The 13,024-nt window shown below is 41.6% G+C and overlaps 1 protein-coding gene across 1 annotated transcript in view; it reads right to left on the reverse strand.

Moving 5' to 3' along the window:
* Nucleotides 1-215: 215 nt before the first annotated feature.
* CMYA5 (cardiomyopathy associated 5) overlaps nt 216-13,024 on the reverse strand; it is a 47,529-nt gene continuing 34,720 nt past the window's right edge. The window contains exons 9-13 of the mRNA XM_054053632.1: nt 11,658-11,802; nt 3,992-4,125; nt 3,117-3,216; nt 1,869-2,045; nt 216-961 (exon numbers count right to left, since the gene is read on the reverse strand). Coding sequence (XP_053909607.1) covers nt 709-961; nt 1,869-2,045; nt 3,117-3,216; nt 3,992-4,125; nt 11,658-11,802 — 809 coding nt within the window. The 3' untranslated portion in view covers nt 216-708. The remainder of the gene's footprint in view (nt 962-1,868; nt 2,046-3,116; nt 3,217-3,991; nt 4,126-11,657; nt 11,803-13,024) is intronic.

Genomic DNA, 13,024 nt, shown 5'->3' on the forward strand with positions numbered 1-13,024 from the left:
GAGCAGCTATTCACAGGCACAGATATTTATTGACGCAGTCAGGTAGTTGTCAGTCTGCTGTGAGCAGGTTGGGTAAGTGTTGCCTGCTTAAATGTTATATTACTGATATGAAGACTAGTCTGGGGCTCACTCATTTTGCAAATGTGCAGATTCCTAGATTTCCAGGTTTTCTTCATTTGCGTACTTAAAGATTTGGCAAAGAATGACACAAGATGTATTAACCAGCAGAATGTTTCAGTTGTTGAAATTCTTGCACATTTTTCAAACGCATCACCTTAGATTCAGGCTTTAACTTCCTGGCAAATGATAAAATGATGGCTTACACTTATTGCAGTGAGAAATGCATTTATTTCATACACAGGCTCATCCTCATCTTTAAAAAGACAGCTAGCACTATCATTATTTTCACAGGGAAAGTACAATTCTATACCCCCTCTCGTTAATACTCATATCTAACAAAAATTTTATCCCCTTAAAAGTACTCCTGTGCATATCATTAGGTGTGTGCTCTCTGAAAGAGAAGGTTTTCTCTCCAGGCTCAGGGTGATTCTGTGACTGAGCAGTGGCTACAATTACTGATATGTAGGGGAGAGCTGTGTGTGTAGCATTCATCAGTGAAGACTAGACATCCCTCCCTGGCACCCTTCTTCCCCTCTCTGTCCCCTGATGCTGTAATTGTCAGTTTTCATGACAGTGTGAAGCAGGGGATTAGCTGTGCTTCACGAACTCTGGCAGCTCCATTCCCATGTGTAGGGTAAGCACTCCAGCCATCTCCAGGGCAAAGGCTGGGTGAGCAGCATCAGTGAATTTGTGCCTGATGGTGAACAGCAACAGTCCTCTCTCCGCATTGAAGAACAACAGTCTGCCACCACTGTAATCCAACAGGATGCCAATTCTGGTTGGGACTTCTGTCACACGGACATCGCTTATTACACCGGTGTGAAGAAATCTGTAAAGGAAGCTGTGGAAAAATGGAAACCAGAATACAGTGAGTCTCCTCATGGTGACTTACCAGAAATAACATATGGCTTAATTCCCACCTGTTAACAGGTGGCTGCATACAGTGGTATATCATGTGGCAACAGCATTTTGCTCAGTAAGTAAGCAAAATTAATGTGGCATCACTTCAAAGCCCTGCCTGGGACGCTGATGATCCCTTTCACTTGGTATCTTTGGGTTCTCAGGATAAAAGCAGACTTGCTGTAACTGTATTCACCTGTATGTTTCTTATTGTATGTCTTTGTGGAGATTTAAGTGTAAGCTCTGCTTTGGGCAAACTCTTTACATCTCAGGTGTTTCATTTAGCTAGTTATATTCATGCATCTATATGATTTCACACTAAAACATCTGTTTGGATCAAGAGTACCTTTACACAGGGTTATGCCTTACAAACGCTACCCTGCTGCAGACAGTGCGTTGCAGTCCTGTCACAGCAGGTAAGTGCCTGTCTCTGTGAAGGACGAGGCAGGGGAAGGCATTCCCTATGGAGGTTTGACATCTCCTGCAAACGGAAACAGATTCTAAAAAGACTACATTTTTGGAAATAAATAGTGGGAGTTTGTGAAGCAGTTCACAATATCAGCCTGGAATAACAAAGCAGTGGCAAATTAGTTTTTAAAGTTTTACTGACTGGCTGAAGGGTGATAAACTGGTCTGAGATTAGTTACATTTTTTTAAGGCGCTTTATAAGATTTTTTAAAAATAAGACCAGGTCTAAAGCTCCTTTGTAGTTGTCTTTTTCTTATTACTCAAATTTGCAGAAAGAAAGCAGACAAATCCTTTCTGCTTTTGTGATTCTTGAAGCTGGCCAGCTTCATTTACTTGAAGGACAAGTAACTTTCCAAGCAACTAGACTGATTCAAATTCACCTGGTTTGTGTAGGACAACACCGCATACACCAGGAGGTATCACTCAGCCCCAAAACACTATTCTGTGATATTGCCTCATAGCAAATCCCAATCCTGTAACTTCTGCAGGCAGAGACTACGATTTCCCAGTAATGATGTCCTCGAGCAGGCAGCAGTTCACCCAGGACTGAAGGAGACCTATTTGTGGAAAAGGAATACAGCAAAGTCAATGTGGTGACAGACCAAACATATTGTGATATTTCTTATAGTGATGTCAAGCAACAGCATCTATAATTACTAATAGATAACACACTGTTCTTACGGCTGCAGGGTTTTGTAAAAGATTTGAATATTGTCATTGTGAGTTATTTCATCTTTGCACTGAGATAGAACCATCTTAAGGAGTTAAAACCACGCAACTTTACCCAAAATTGTATTAAGCTAGCAAAAGCTGGAAAAAGTGACTCTGGAGGCAAAAAATGGACATCAGATTTAGAAAGCTTATTCAAACTAGAAAGTATGGCTTGTTTAAGTAGACACAGTGACAAACATCTCGTGTGCATTGATGTGTAACAATGCTTAATTCAGCTTTAAAGTGCTTAAACCAGCAATACCTCACTACCTCTCAAGAAGCCGTATCCGTATGGGAGAAGTTAATCAAGTGGACCTGTGCTTCTGATGGGGCTGATATCAATATGCCAAGAAAGAAAAAAATGTTTTCAGTGGGTGGAACTAGCCTGGTACAACCATTCTAAACATGTTCCAGGAGCACTACTTCCTCGTTCTCCAAAGCCACAGATGCTTTGGAAAACATTACAAATAATGCCCTCAGCAGACTAGTAAAGTATGTAAAATGGAATACGTCTAGCCACAATACACTAAAAAATCAGCCCACAAATCTGGACTTCTTGGGGCAGCAACAGATGAGTTTGAGACTAAAGTGTTCTGAAGGGTTAAGCAGTGACTATGGACTAAGGTAAACCCAGCAGTCCCAGTAGGCACCACTGCCTTACACTTTATGGTGGTTCCTCAATGCGACACTAAACTCCTGCGAGTACCTACACCGATGCTGCTACTGGCTTTATCGAGACATTGCAGTGCTTGAAATGTGGGGGGTCCATGACGCAGAGTCCAGGGGCTGCATGAGTCAAACGATGTAGTTCTACAAGATTAGTTAGCACAATGTGAAAGGTCCCTATGGCAAAAACAGAAGTGAGGGACCCATCCTGAACCCCACAGGATGGTTGTGCTCATCACGATGCTACTCACCCAGTGAATTTGGTTTTCTCAGGAAGGTGGATCACTGTTGCATCAGAGGAGATTTGCAAAGCAGGATGGGCTGTGTCACTCAGCAGGCGAAATCGAGTTCCTGGTACAATTCATGAGAGAAAAACATCAATTCTGAGAGACTGGCAATGTTAACACAAGGAGAATCATAAAATGTTGAGCAACAATTTTTACTGTCATTGTAGCTGGAAAGAGTTGTGTTTGCTGGCAGGGAGACATAAAATGGGGTGCAAATGCAAAGAGTCTTATAAGATGTGCCTGATTGGGATGGCAGTCTAACATTCAGAAATGTAGCTGGGTGATAACTAAGTCTTCAGTATTTAAGAAGGTTGGATAATTTTTCAATTAGTCTCTTTTTCAAAATAGCAAATTTGAATTTTGAATCTGGTTTGAAAGAACCATACATGATTTAGCACTATTTATTTATTTTAGCACTATCTGGAAAACTTAAAGTTTTTAAAACTGCTCTGCATGCTTCCTCATCCTTGAAAGATGAAGTCCATAATGTTTTAATGGTGAGGGAGTTTTTTGATGTCACAACATCTTTTATCAGAATGTGCTTTGAGAGCACAAAGCAAACTGAGATCCCTGAACAATATTTAATGGTTTCATATCCCTGACAGAATTCAGCTTTGTTTCTCAAGTCACATCAGTTTTACATTGACATAAACATACAAACTTCAAGTGAAGTACTTTATTGTGCTAATTTTAAGTGGGTAAAATCTGGTCCCTTTCATTTCAATGGTTTGCTCACTCCCAGATTGGAGAGTTCAGTTATGATTTCCAGAGGAAATTGCTATCTTTGTCTGCTTTGTCCCTCTATCCCATTGTTTCGACATCAGAAAATGACAATCTACCTTTAGTTGAGATGAGAGCTGCTTCACTTTGTTCGCTTGCCCCAAATGAGTTGACAGCCTTCAAGTAGAAGAAATAGTTCACATTGGGCTCCAGGGATACTTCCAGTTCAGGTGTCCTTATACCAGCAAAAGATCTGCAAATTTTGAAGATTTTTGTATGTTAAAATATACGCAGACATCCAAACCAGGAAAGATTAATTTACACCAGGAAAGATTAATATGCAGCTAAGCCACTTAACAGTATTGTTGACTACTGAAACAACAGTGACCATAGAGAAATTCCAAATCAGAAGGACAAACATTGTTTTTTAAAAAAAAATGTTATGTACGGGCTTCAGCATTTCACTTGAAAGATCCTTCTTACTTTGTGTGATAAATTTTTGGGCCTTTGCTTCTATACCACCTTCTCACTCAGTGCAGTCATTTGGTGTAACGCTCGCTTTATTTTCATTCTGCAGGGTAGATCATCACATTAAATGCTAGCAACACTGAATCAAATTCTCATCTGCCTCCTGTGAAAAGTCTGCTTTACAAAATGAACAAGCTACTGAAGAAAAAAAATCGCTTTTAATTAATTCATCTGCATGACAGTGAATACACTTGTTATGTATGTACTGTCTGGACACATGTTCCAGATCCAAACGAATGGATACCCTTATCTGAGACTGCATGTAAAGCAGGCACTTAGTATTACAAGCTCCTTGCTCACAAATTCTTCATCAACAAAGCCTTGGCTCTGTCTCCGTCACCATGATGTGCACTCTAACAGGCTGATTTTTAAGGGAATTGCCTTTGCACAGTGCCTTGCTTTGAGTAAGTCTCCCCTTTGTGGTGCCTCAAGAGCTCCAGCCCCCACATCCTCGACAGCTGATATCTTGACATACTGCCAGAAAGCAAGAGTCAGCACCCACTCAATGTGTTTCACAAGCTCTTTGAAGTGCCAGAAAAAGTACTTTGGATGGCTAGAAAGATGCCAATTTTATTTTCTCTATTGTCAGGTGTATGAAAGGTTGGCTTAATAAATGCTCTTGCACTGGATCTTTATTTTCCTCATTTTTGCCTTGTATGGTAAGAACAAAGTCAGACAGTGTATACACACTGCATTGTATGCCTGCAGTTAAATATTTATCCGTATGAAGTAGATAATTTAGGAATCTCCAAGGCAAGTATTTCAATTCAGGAACAGCAGACATGCCTTTGGAGAGTGCAAGGCACTTTCCTTCCACCTCAGTTTTGAGAATGGAGACTAGAATGGTCTCTCTCCTGCAGGTAACATCTCATGGGAAGCTAGATTAAACAAATTACTTTTTCCAGCACTAATTACTGTGACCCCAGAGGAAGTAAGGCAGGCCAGTCAGCAGTGAGATCAGGTTGTTGCTATACATTTGTAGTGACTGTGTTTCCAGAAACAGCCCACCAGAGAGCAGTACAATCTGAAGAATAATCAATGCCCATCCATTAGGATTTTTCACGTGCCTGTCTCTGCCGCATTCATCACTTTGAGATAAAATCCCTGCGCACACCAAATTCCTGCTAACACCACTTAAGGCTCAGTGTCTAGGAGGATGGCATCTTATGGGAATGTTTGTGCATCATCCTTATAGGTCTATAACAAGTATTTTGTACTGACAGCTGTCAATAAATTGATTGAAAGCATTGAGAAAAAGCACTGTGTGCTCCTGTGATGTGTTTTCTCAATCTGAAAGAATTTCAGAGGGTTTGGGGCTCTTGCGTGATCAATGCAGGGCTATGTTGCCCTTGGGGTATGTGTTACATTCATGTTGGAACTGCTGCAGTAGCAAACATATTAGCAATTGCACAGTTTGCTTCACGCCGATGATTAAACAAAGCTCCAACCACAAGAACACTTCGGCAAAGGAGTGGGAGTTTGGCAGGCTGGTGGGTTCTTACTAAAAGGTTCAGGGAAGAGATGCAACGTGGTGAGTTCCATAACAAGAACCTGAGCTGTTTAGGCTTGAAAGAGAAAAGAGTGTTGTCTGAGTATAGAGGACAAGAGAAAAAGGAAAGATTAATCGGATTAAAAAAAACACAAGGTAGGAACTGAGCAAGGAGACAAATACAGAAGTGAGAGAAAGGAAAACTGGGACGGAAGCAGAGGCAGGGGAAATGTGGGCACCTCAGCTTTGAAGAAATTTGTCCATGCTTCCTAGATAAGTCTTACCCAATCTTTTCCTTAAAAGCACTACCCTGACATCTTTGATATGCATCTGAAGCACGGACCAAGAGAAAGAAAATTTGAGCAAGTAGTTACCGGTGAGATGAAGTGAAGATACACAGCAATTTGTCATAAGCTGTTTGTAGCAACATGTAGATCAACATGTTCTAAGCACAGTGACGCCCACTTTGCATGGTTCCTTCTGTCTTCTGGAAAATGCCATGTATGTCAGAATCCTTCCAAAGAAATTAGGAGATCTTCTTTTACAATATTAACTGATGATTCACTAATAGAACACAAATTTATTTCTAAATATAAGTGGACAGGTACATTCGGGTAATGAGTAGACCTGTCATATTAATATTTTGGAGTCCGTATCCCAGAGTCTGGGTATTCAGAGAAGATTTCTGGGTTCTGCTGATTGCAGAATAGGTTCAGCCACCAAGGTTCAGACTTGAGTCTCTTTCAAACCTGAAATTCTCCAAACTAGAATTTGGTTGCACATTTAAGACTGAGACTGATAATGTGTTGTAACAGTGAGGCAGAAAATTCTGAACTTTAAGCAGATCTGGTCAGTAAAACAGTGATAGGATTTTCAAATAGCATTGTCTGCTTGGTAATCTATTTTAGCCAACTTTAACCTGTCTAAGAATAAAAGCTCATCAATTTTGGCCATGATTGAGGCTTAAAGAACAGTTCTTCTGCTGCCAACTAATGAAATAAGATATGTCATCAAGAAGTAATTTCATTTGCAACAGTCTGAGCCAGGTCGAAGCTCACAAGAAGCAGCGTGCAAATAAGAAATAGGTCTTGTTATGTATGTCTCTCTTTCTGTTCAGAGAAACGGGTGAAGGAGGAAAGTGAGTACTGAAGTCTCCCCAGAAATCAATGTAGTTTGTCAAGGTTCAGGCTGACCCTGCAATCAGTGACAAAAAAGCATGCCTGAGAAGAAAGTATGATTACTGGTTACCTTACAGCCTGCAGGTCATGTGTAAGGATAAGGGAAGGGAAAATGCGTACTGACTGTGTTAGGGGAAACTTATTTCATTTCAGTGTTCTTGTAACAAGCATTGCAGCTAGGTCTTCCTCAAGCTCACCTCAAGTACTGGACATGAAAGAAAGAGAAATCCACCTACAATAATTTTAATGTCAACTGTTTTTTTACATTAAACACACTTGCCCACTTTATAGATTATTTGGAACATAAAGTTATTATCAAAGCATGATGCATCCTGACTTGTGCCTAGATGTTATTAAATTTGCACGGTCTCCAAAATGTCTGAGTATCATGATACAAAAATTGCCTCAAGCTGCATCAGGGGAAGCTTAGATTGGACATTAGGAAAAATTTCTTCACAGAAAGGGTAACCAAGCACCAGAACAGGCTGCCCAGGGAGGTGGTTGAGTCACCATCCCTGGGACTGGTTGGGATGAGGTTCTTGGGGACATGATTTAGTAGTAGACAGGTGCAGTTGCAGCCAATGATCTCAAAGGTCGTTTGAAACCAAACAATTCTATAATTCTATGAAAATTCAGTGTACAGAAATTAAAGAAACATTTGAAGTTAAATATTTTAGGAATCACCTCCCTGCCTTTATAAGAGAAATTTTTCAAAAGTGTCAAAAGTTTAAAAATCCAGTCTCTATATTTCAGGTATGTGCTTCTCAAAGCAGAACAGGAAGGAGTTACATGTTTCTTCACATTTAAATTGCCAAGGAATATTGCAGTAGCAGTTCTCCGTTGAATTGTGACTTCCCTGGTTTTAGGGAAATTTGATGTTTGTCTCATCAGCATCCTCATTTTCTTCATGGAAAAAACGTCTAAAGGATTTCTTTTTGAATATTGTAAACGTTATGCCTCACAGTGATTCAGAATGTCCTCTGTGTTGTCATTTCCAACTCCATTGGAACAGTATCTCCAGGCCTGTGCTGGTACCACTGATGTGGAGTCAGATCTGAAAGTAGATGAACTTCTCAAGATACGTTTAGAAGCACAGAGAAGGTGTGCACCACGAGAAGAAAAATTTCTCAAAGCTAAAAATAAAGAGCAAATAGCTCTGAGTTTATTCCCAGCTGAGCCTCATGGTTTGTTTCTTCTCCTCTGTCCCAGCTCCGGCCATCCTGGGATTAGATCACCAAAGCACCACCCGCAATGGGCCTCACTGCTATCTGAGATGGCCAGCCCCAAAAAGTTAGAAGTCAGGAAGAATCACTGTTTTCCACACTTTGTCTCCTAAGCTGGAAGGACAGTCATGTAGGCAACACAACAGGAGGGAATCTTCATCTCCTCTTTCCAGTATCTGACTTGCTCAATGAGTAGATGGAAAATTTAGTCACTAGCAGTGCTGGTCTTGCACTGGTGGAGAGGATGACACTCAGTCACTTCCACTGCATACTATACTAATGAATATGAACTCACTGCATATTATACTAATTTCTGCCTCCCTGAGTCTTACAGATTTCTCATGATGTGATACATGGTTTCCATCCGAACAGCCCACACACTTAATCCATGGACTACATTTCTCACAGTTTTCCATTTTCCACCCACAGCTCCACTGACTTCTCAACACAAAGAGGCTGAACAGCAAGAAAATAGCAGAGCTTTGAAAACTGAAAAATTTCAAAGCCTCATAAAGATCCTGGAAAGGGAATCAGCAATGGAAGGAGCTTTAGAAACCACAGCAGTAGGTCAGGGACTCTCCGTTGCAGAAGACTTAAGATGGTTTTATATGAAACCATGTCCCTCAGGTGGCAAGATGAGAGACAACCCAGATGGGAAAACAGATTATTTTTTAAATTGTAATTAGAAGGAAATCATTAATGAGCATTTATTTTCTTATATGCTTCAAATTCTGTCCCTGGGGAGCTGCGAGGAATCCAAGACTGCTCCAAAGACCTCCTGAGAGATATTCAAGTGTCTCTTAGGCAACTGGCCCTAGGTGGCCCTGCTTGAGAGGCATTGGACCAGACGACCTCCAAAGATCCCTTCCAAGTTCATCCACCCTGTGATTCTGTGACATGCCAAAGGCTACAAGGGGTTAGCCCAGACTAGGGGCTCCACTTTCAACATGGGCATTCCTCCCTGCCTGCTACCTTGGCAGTATCCCTTGCCTTGGGTTCCCAGAATAACATCTGTGAAAGCAGGCTTGTAAGATGGGACCATGGCAACTTCTCCAGCACTTCCCTTGGGCATCCTTCCTCAGCCTCTGCTTTCATGATCTGCCACCAGCAGCAGCTGTATGAACTTTCCAGGGTTGCTGAGAGATGTGTGTGAACTTCCACCTAGGGACTGGGAAATCACTCAGGTACAGGGCCACCACAAGCATGAGAGGCACAGGCTGTCTGTCAAAGCGCTCCACACTTGGCTGGGCCCCAAGATTAATACTGCTCAGGAAACGTGTAAAGGACAGACTTCCAAGGAAAGCAACCAGACGAAACTGTAGCATTTCCAGGCCCAAGTGCTAGGCCTTCATGAAGACACAGTTTATTCTGCCTGGTATAGGTACTTGACACAGGAATTCTTGCCTTTATATCAGCTAAATAAGAAATTGATTTCTAGTTGTAACTTGCACTATGTGGTTCTTGGATGGGAGCAATACAAGCAGTATGCTTCATCTACCAGCAGGTCTTTTTTTTTCTTAGGCTTTATGCAAAAAATTAAATAGAAAACTTTAAATAAAAAAATAACTTCCATCATTGAAACATCTTGTGCCATTACAATAGCTTTACAGGTTAATCTCAGGGGGTTGCTTTTGGAAAAGGAAAGAAAGGCATTGCTTTGAGGGAAAATAAGTGGTAAAAGATGGTCTTTGACACTGCAAAAGGAGGTCAGAGCCATTCTATAAATACAGAAATTTAAACCACAGAAATTCTGAGAAAATTCATGATTTTGTCCTGTGGGAGTTTTTCACACTTGTCACAGTAAAAGGTCAGCTTCTGCCTACAGGGAGGCCAAAAAGTCAAATGTGACTCAGTATAATTATAAACACGTCAGATTTTGCATAAGGTCACTTGAGAAAGGGAATGGGCCATTTCTGGCAGGTTTCTGCCACAGTTATAACCACTCAAGCGAAATGCTTGGTATTATTGATACCTCACTCATGAATTACAGAAACTGGCATGATTTTTGGTCCAGTTTTGAGAAAAAGAGTCAATTCCACTCAATAGCAAAGAAACTCCAGGGCAAACACACAGCACAGGTTTTGGGAGCAGCTACATTGTCCCTCTGAACAACCGCAACTTCAGCAGGTGAACGGGGTCCTGGTGGCCTTATGAAATACATATGAAACACAGCTGGTCTTTGAGAATCAGGAGAGCTGGGCAAGATCTCTCCTTGAGTGCATTAATGCAGCACACTTATAGTGCACAATAAAAACCCTGCAGAAGTTTTCTATTTAAGTTTTTAGCCTTCTTTTGTAAGGAGCAAGGCATGCAAAATTTAGCTGTTGTATTTGTCTACAGGAACCTGTGAGCCCTTTAGTCCACCCTACTAATTGGGTGGGGTGGAGCTCTTCTCTCTGTCACATCTCCATGAGGCCCATGTGAACTAGCCCCCAAGTGAAGATGCTAAGCAGGCTCCCCAGGAGATGAAGAAGACAAAGTCAGCTGGGCTGAGGCTCTTCCAGAGGTCACCCCTTCACCTCCCAAACATTCTCAGACCTTTGCAATTGTGTTTTGCTGGAATATTGTTGGCATTGTTTTGGTTTTTTTTTTTTAAATAACAAAACAAAAAAAACCCAAAGACATATAGAGCAGGATATAAGTTTCTCTGCCTTTCAACACAGCGCATGGTCTCGTGACTCAATGATGCCTATGTTCCTCCTCACTGTCTCCTCTACACAGCACAGATTTAGCATAAAGGAAACCAGAGAGGGTCTGGCATAAGCAGGCACCACCCTCGATTTCAAAACCGCACTTTGGGTTGCTCTGTGACCCCTGCGGCATGCCTGCACAGCCAGGCACCACTGAGCTCAGCTGCTTCTTGGAAGAGATCTGTGCACAGCCCAGGCACTGCAGATGTGTCACTAGTATTACTGGGACACCTGTATCATCATTGCTATGCCCCAAGCCAGCTCCTATCTTGTTCACTGCAAAGAGAGGAAACTGGGCCAGGCTCCTTCATCTTGCTTTTCCCACGGAGCTCAGCTGCCTTTTCCTGCCCTGCCTGCAGCTGTGGCAGCTGTGGGGCAGTGACTGCTTCCCTAGCCAGTCCAACCCTGCAACTTCTGGTTAAATGCAGAAAGCACATCTTCTGAGTTTTGGTCCCAAAGGAAAAGCAGTCAAGCAGAATAAAAAGAAAACATTTTTACGACTCAGCCTAATCTCATAGATTAGCATCTGTGCTGTAAATTCCTCAGCATGCAGAAGCAGATTTCTTCCTTGCACGGTGGAAGGCAGAATAATCTCTTGCACAATGACCTGTGGTCTGAGGATGCTTATTAGCAGCTGCCTAGTCCATCTGAGCAAAGACCGTGGCACTGACACTGACCTGAGACCCTCTCCTTCTGGCGAGTGCTGTCGGCAGTACTCCAGGGTGAAGGACTCCGTTGATGCCGAGCTGGCACACCAGCGGACAGTGGCCGTGTCCCAACACACTGTGCAGTCCTCAGCCTTGATTGTGGGGACAGCGGGTGCTGGGAACACAGGGACATGTTAGTCGTACTGTGAGGAGGGCACCAGACAATGGAGGGGGATGCTCGTGAGGGAAAGGAAGATTCGCTTGACCCAAAATGCAGTTTTACCCATCCCTTTGTGAACTTCTGCTGGTTTGTGTTTCAATGGCAAAGGGCTATGATATGGCAATAAAACCAACAAATGTGCTGGGGAAGTCACTGTGAATATATGTGCATTTCTGCACATCCTTAAAATGCCAGTGTAGATTTTTATGCTTTTCCTCAAGCAACATTTTGTCATATCTGCCAATCTTCAAGAAGCAGAGCACCAAGGCAGTACTGCCCACAGCTCTCCCTGCATCATCTCAGTCCTGTCCTCAGCAGCCCCTGCATGAATGGCATCAGGAACAAATGTGCTACTGCAGAACCAACGGGGAGATGCTGACTTTCTGCTTATATATGTCCTGTTTATTTCTGCAATGCTAAAATTTGGCTCTGTAATTTCGCTTTTTTAGAGCCTCAGTTTAAGAACTACAGGCTCAACTGCAAGACAGAAAATGGAATGTAAAATAGAGCACTGAATGCAAGTAATCAAAAGCTATTGTGTGAAATTGCATATCCAACACTGTAGGCTGAAAATGTATTAGTTGTATTCACTTACTCCTTCCCCTTCCAAGGAACAGCAACAAAAACCAACCTCACAACCTGGTTGAAACTAAGATAAACAGTCTCAATACCAATCCTTACGATAAAGGTTATTAATTAAAAAAAAGAGTATAGAAAGTTATTTTGCTTTTAAGGAGATCGGGTTCCAAATAGGAGGCCTAAGACAAAAGTAGAAATTTGACAACTTTATGACATGATAATCTTAGAGAACTTCAACAAGCATTCCAGGTTGATTCTATTTTGTAAGAGGAATAATTTGTCATTAGTAGGAAAGGAAAGAAAAACACCCACAAGTATATATATATATTGATTTCCTGGTTTAGGAAAAATCGGGAGGTTACTCAGGTTAAGCTGTACTTGATGTTTTACTACAGGAATAGCTATTGTAGGTATTCAGCAGAACAACGAATCGGTGGGTTATATTGTCATCTGGTAATACATCTGTGTATCTCCCTTAGCAATAATCCTTTAATTACTATCTGACATATTTGATTCTTGTCTGGTTTTAATTGCATCTGTTCCTAAATAATGAAAAATTAATAGCTGAATCCTCTAATATCTGCATTCAGTGACTGAC

Source organism: Cuculus canorus, chromosome Z, assembly GCF_017976375.1.
Source record: "Cuculus canorus isolate bCucCan1 chromosome Z, bCucCan1.pri, whole genome shotgun sequence".
NCBI lineage: Eukaryota > Metazoa > Chordata > Aves > Cuculiformes > Cuculidae > Cuculus > Cuculus canorus.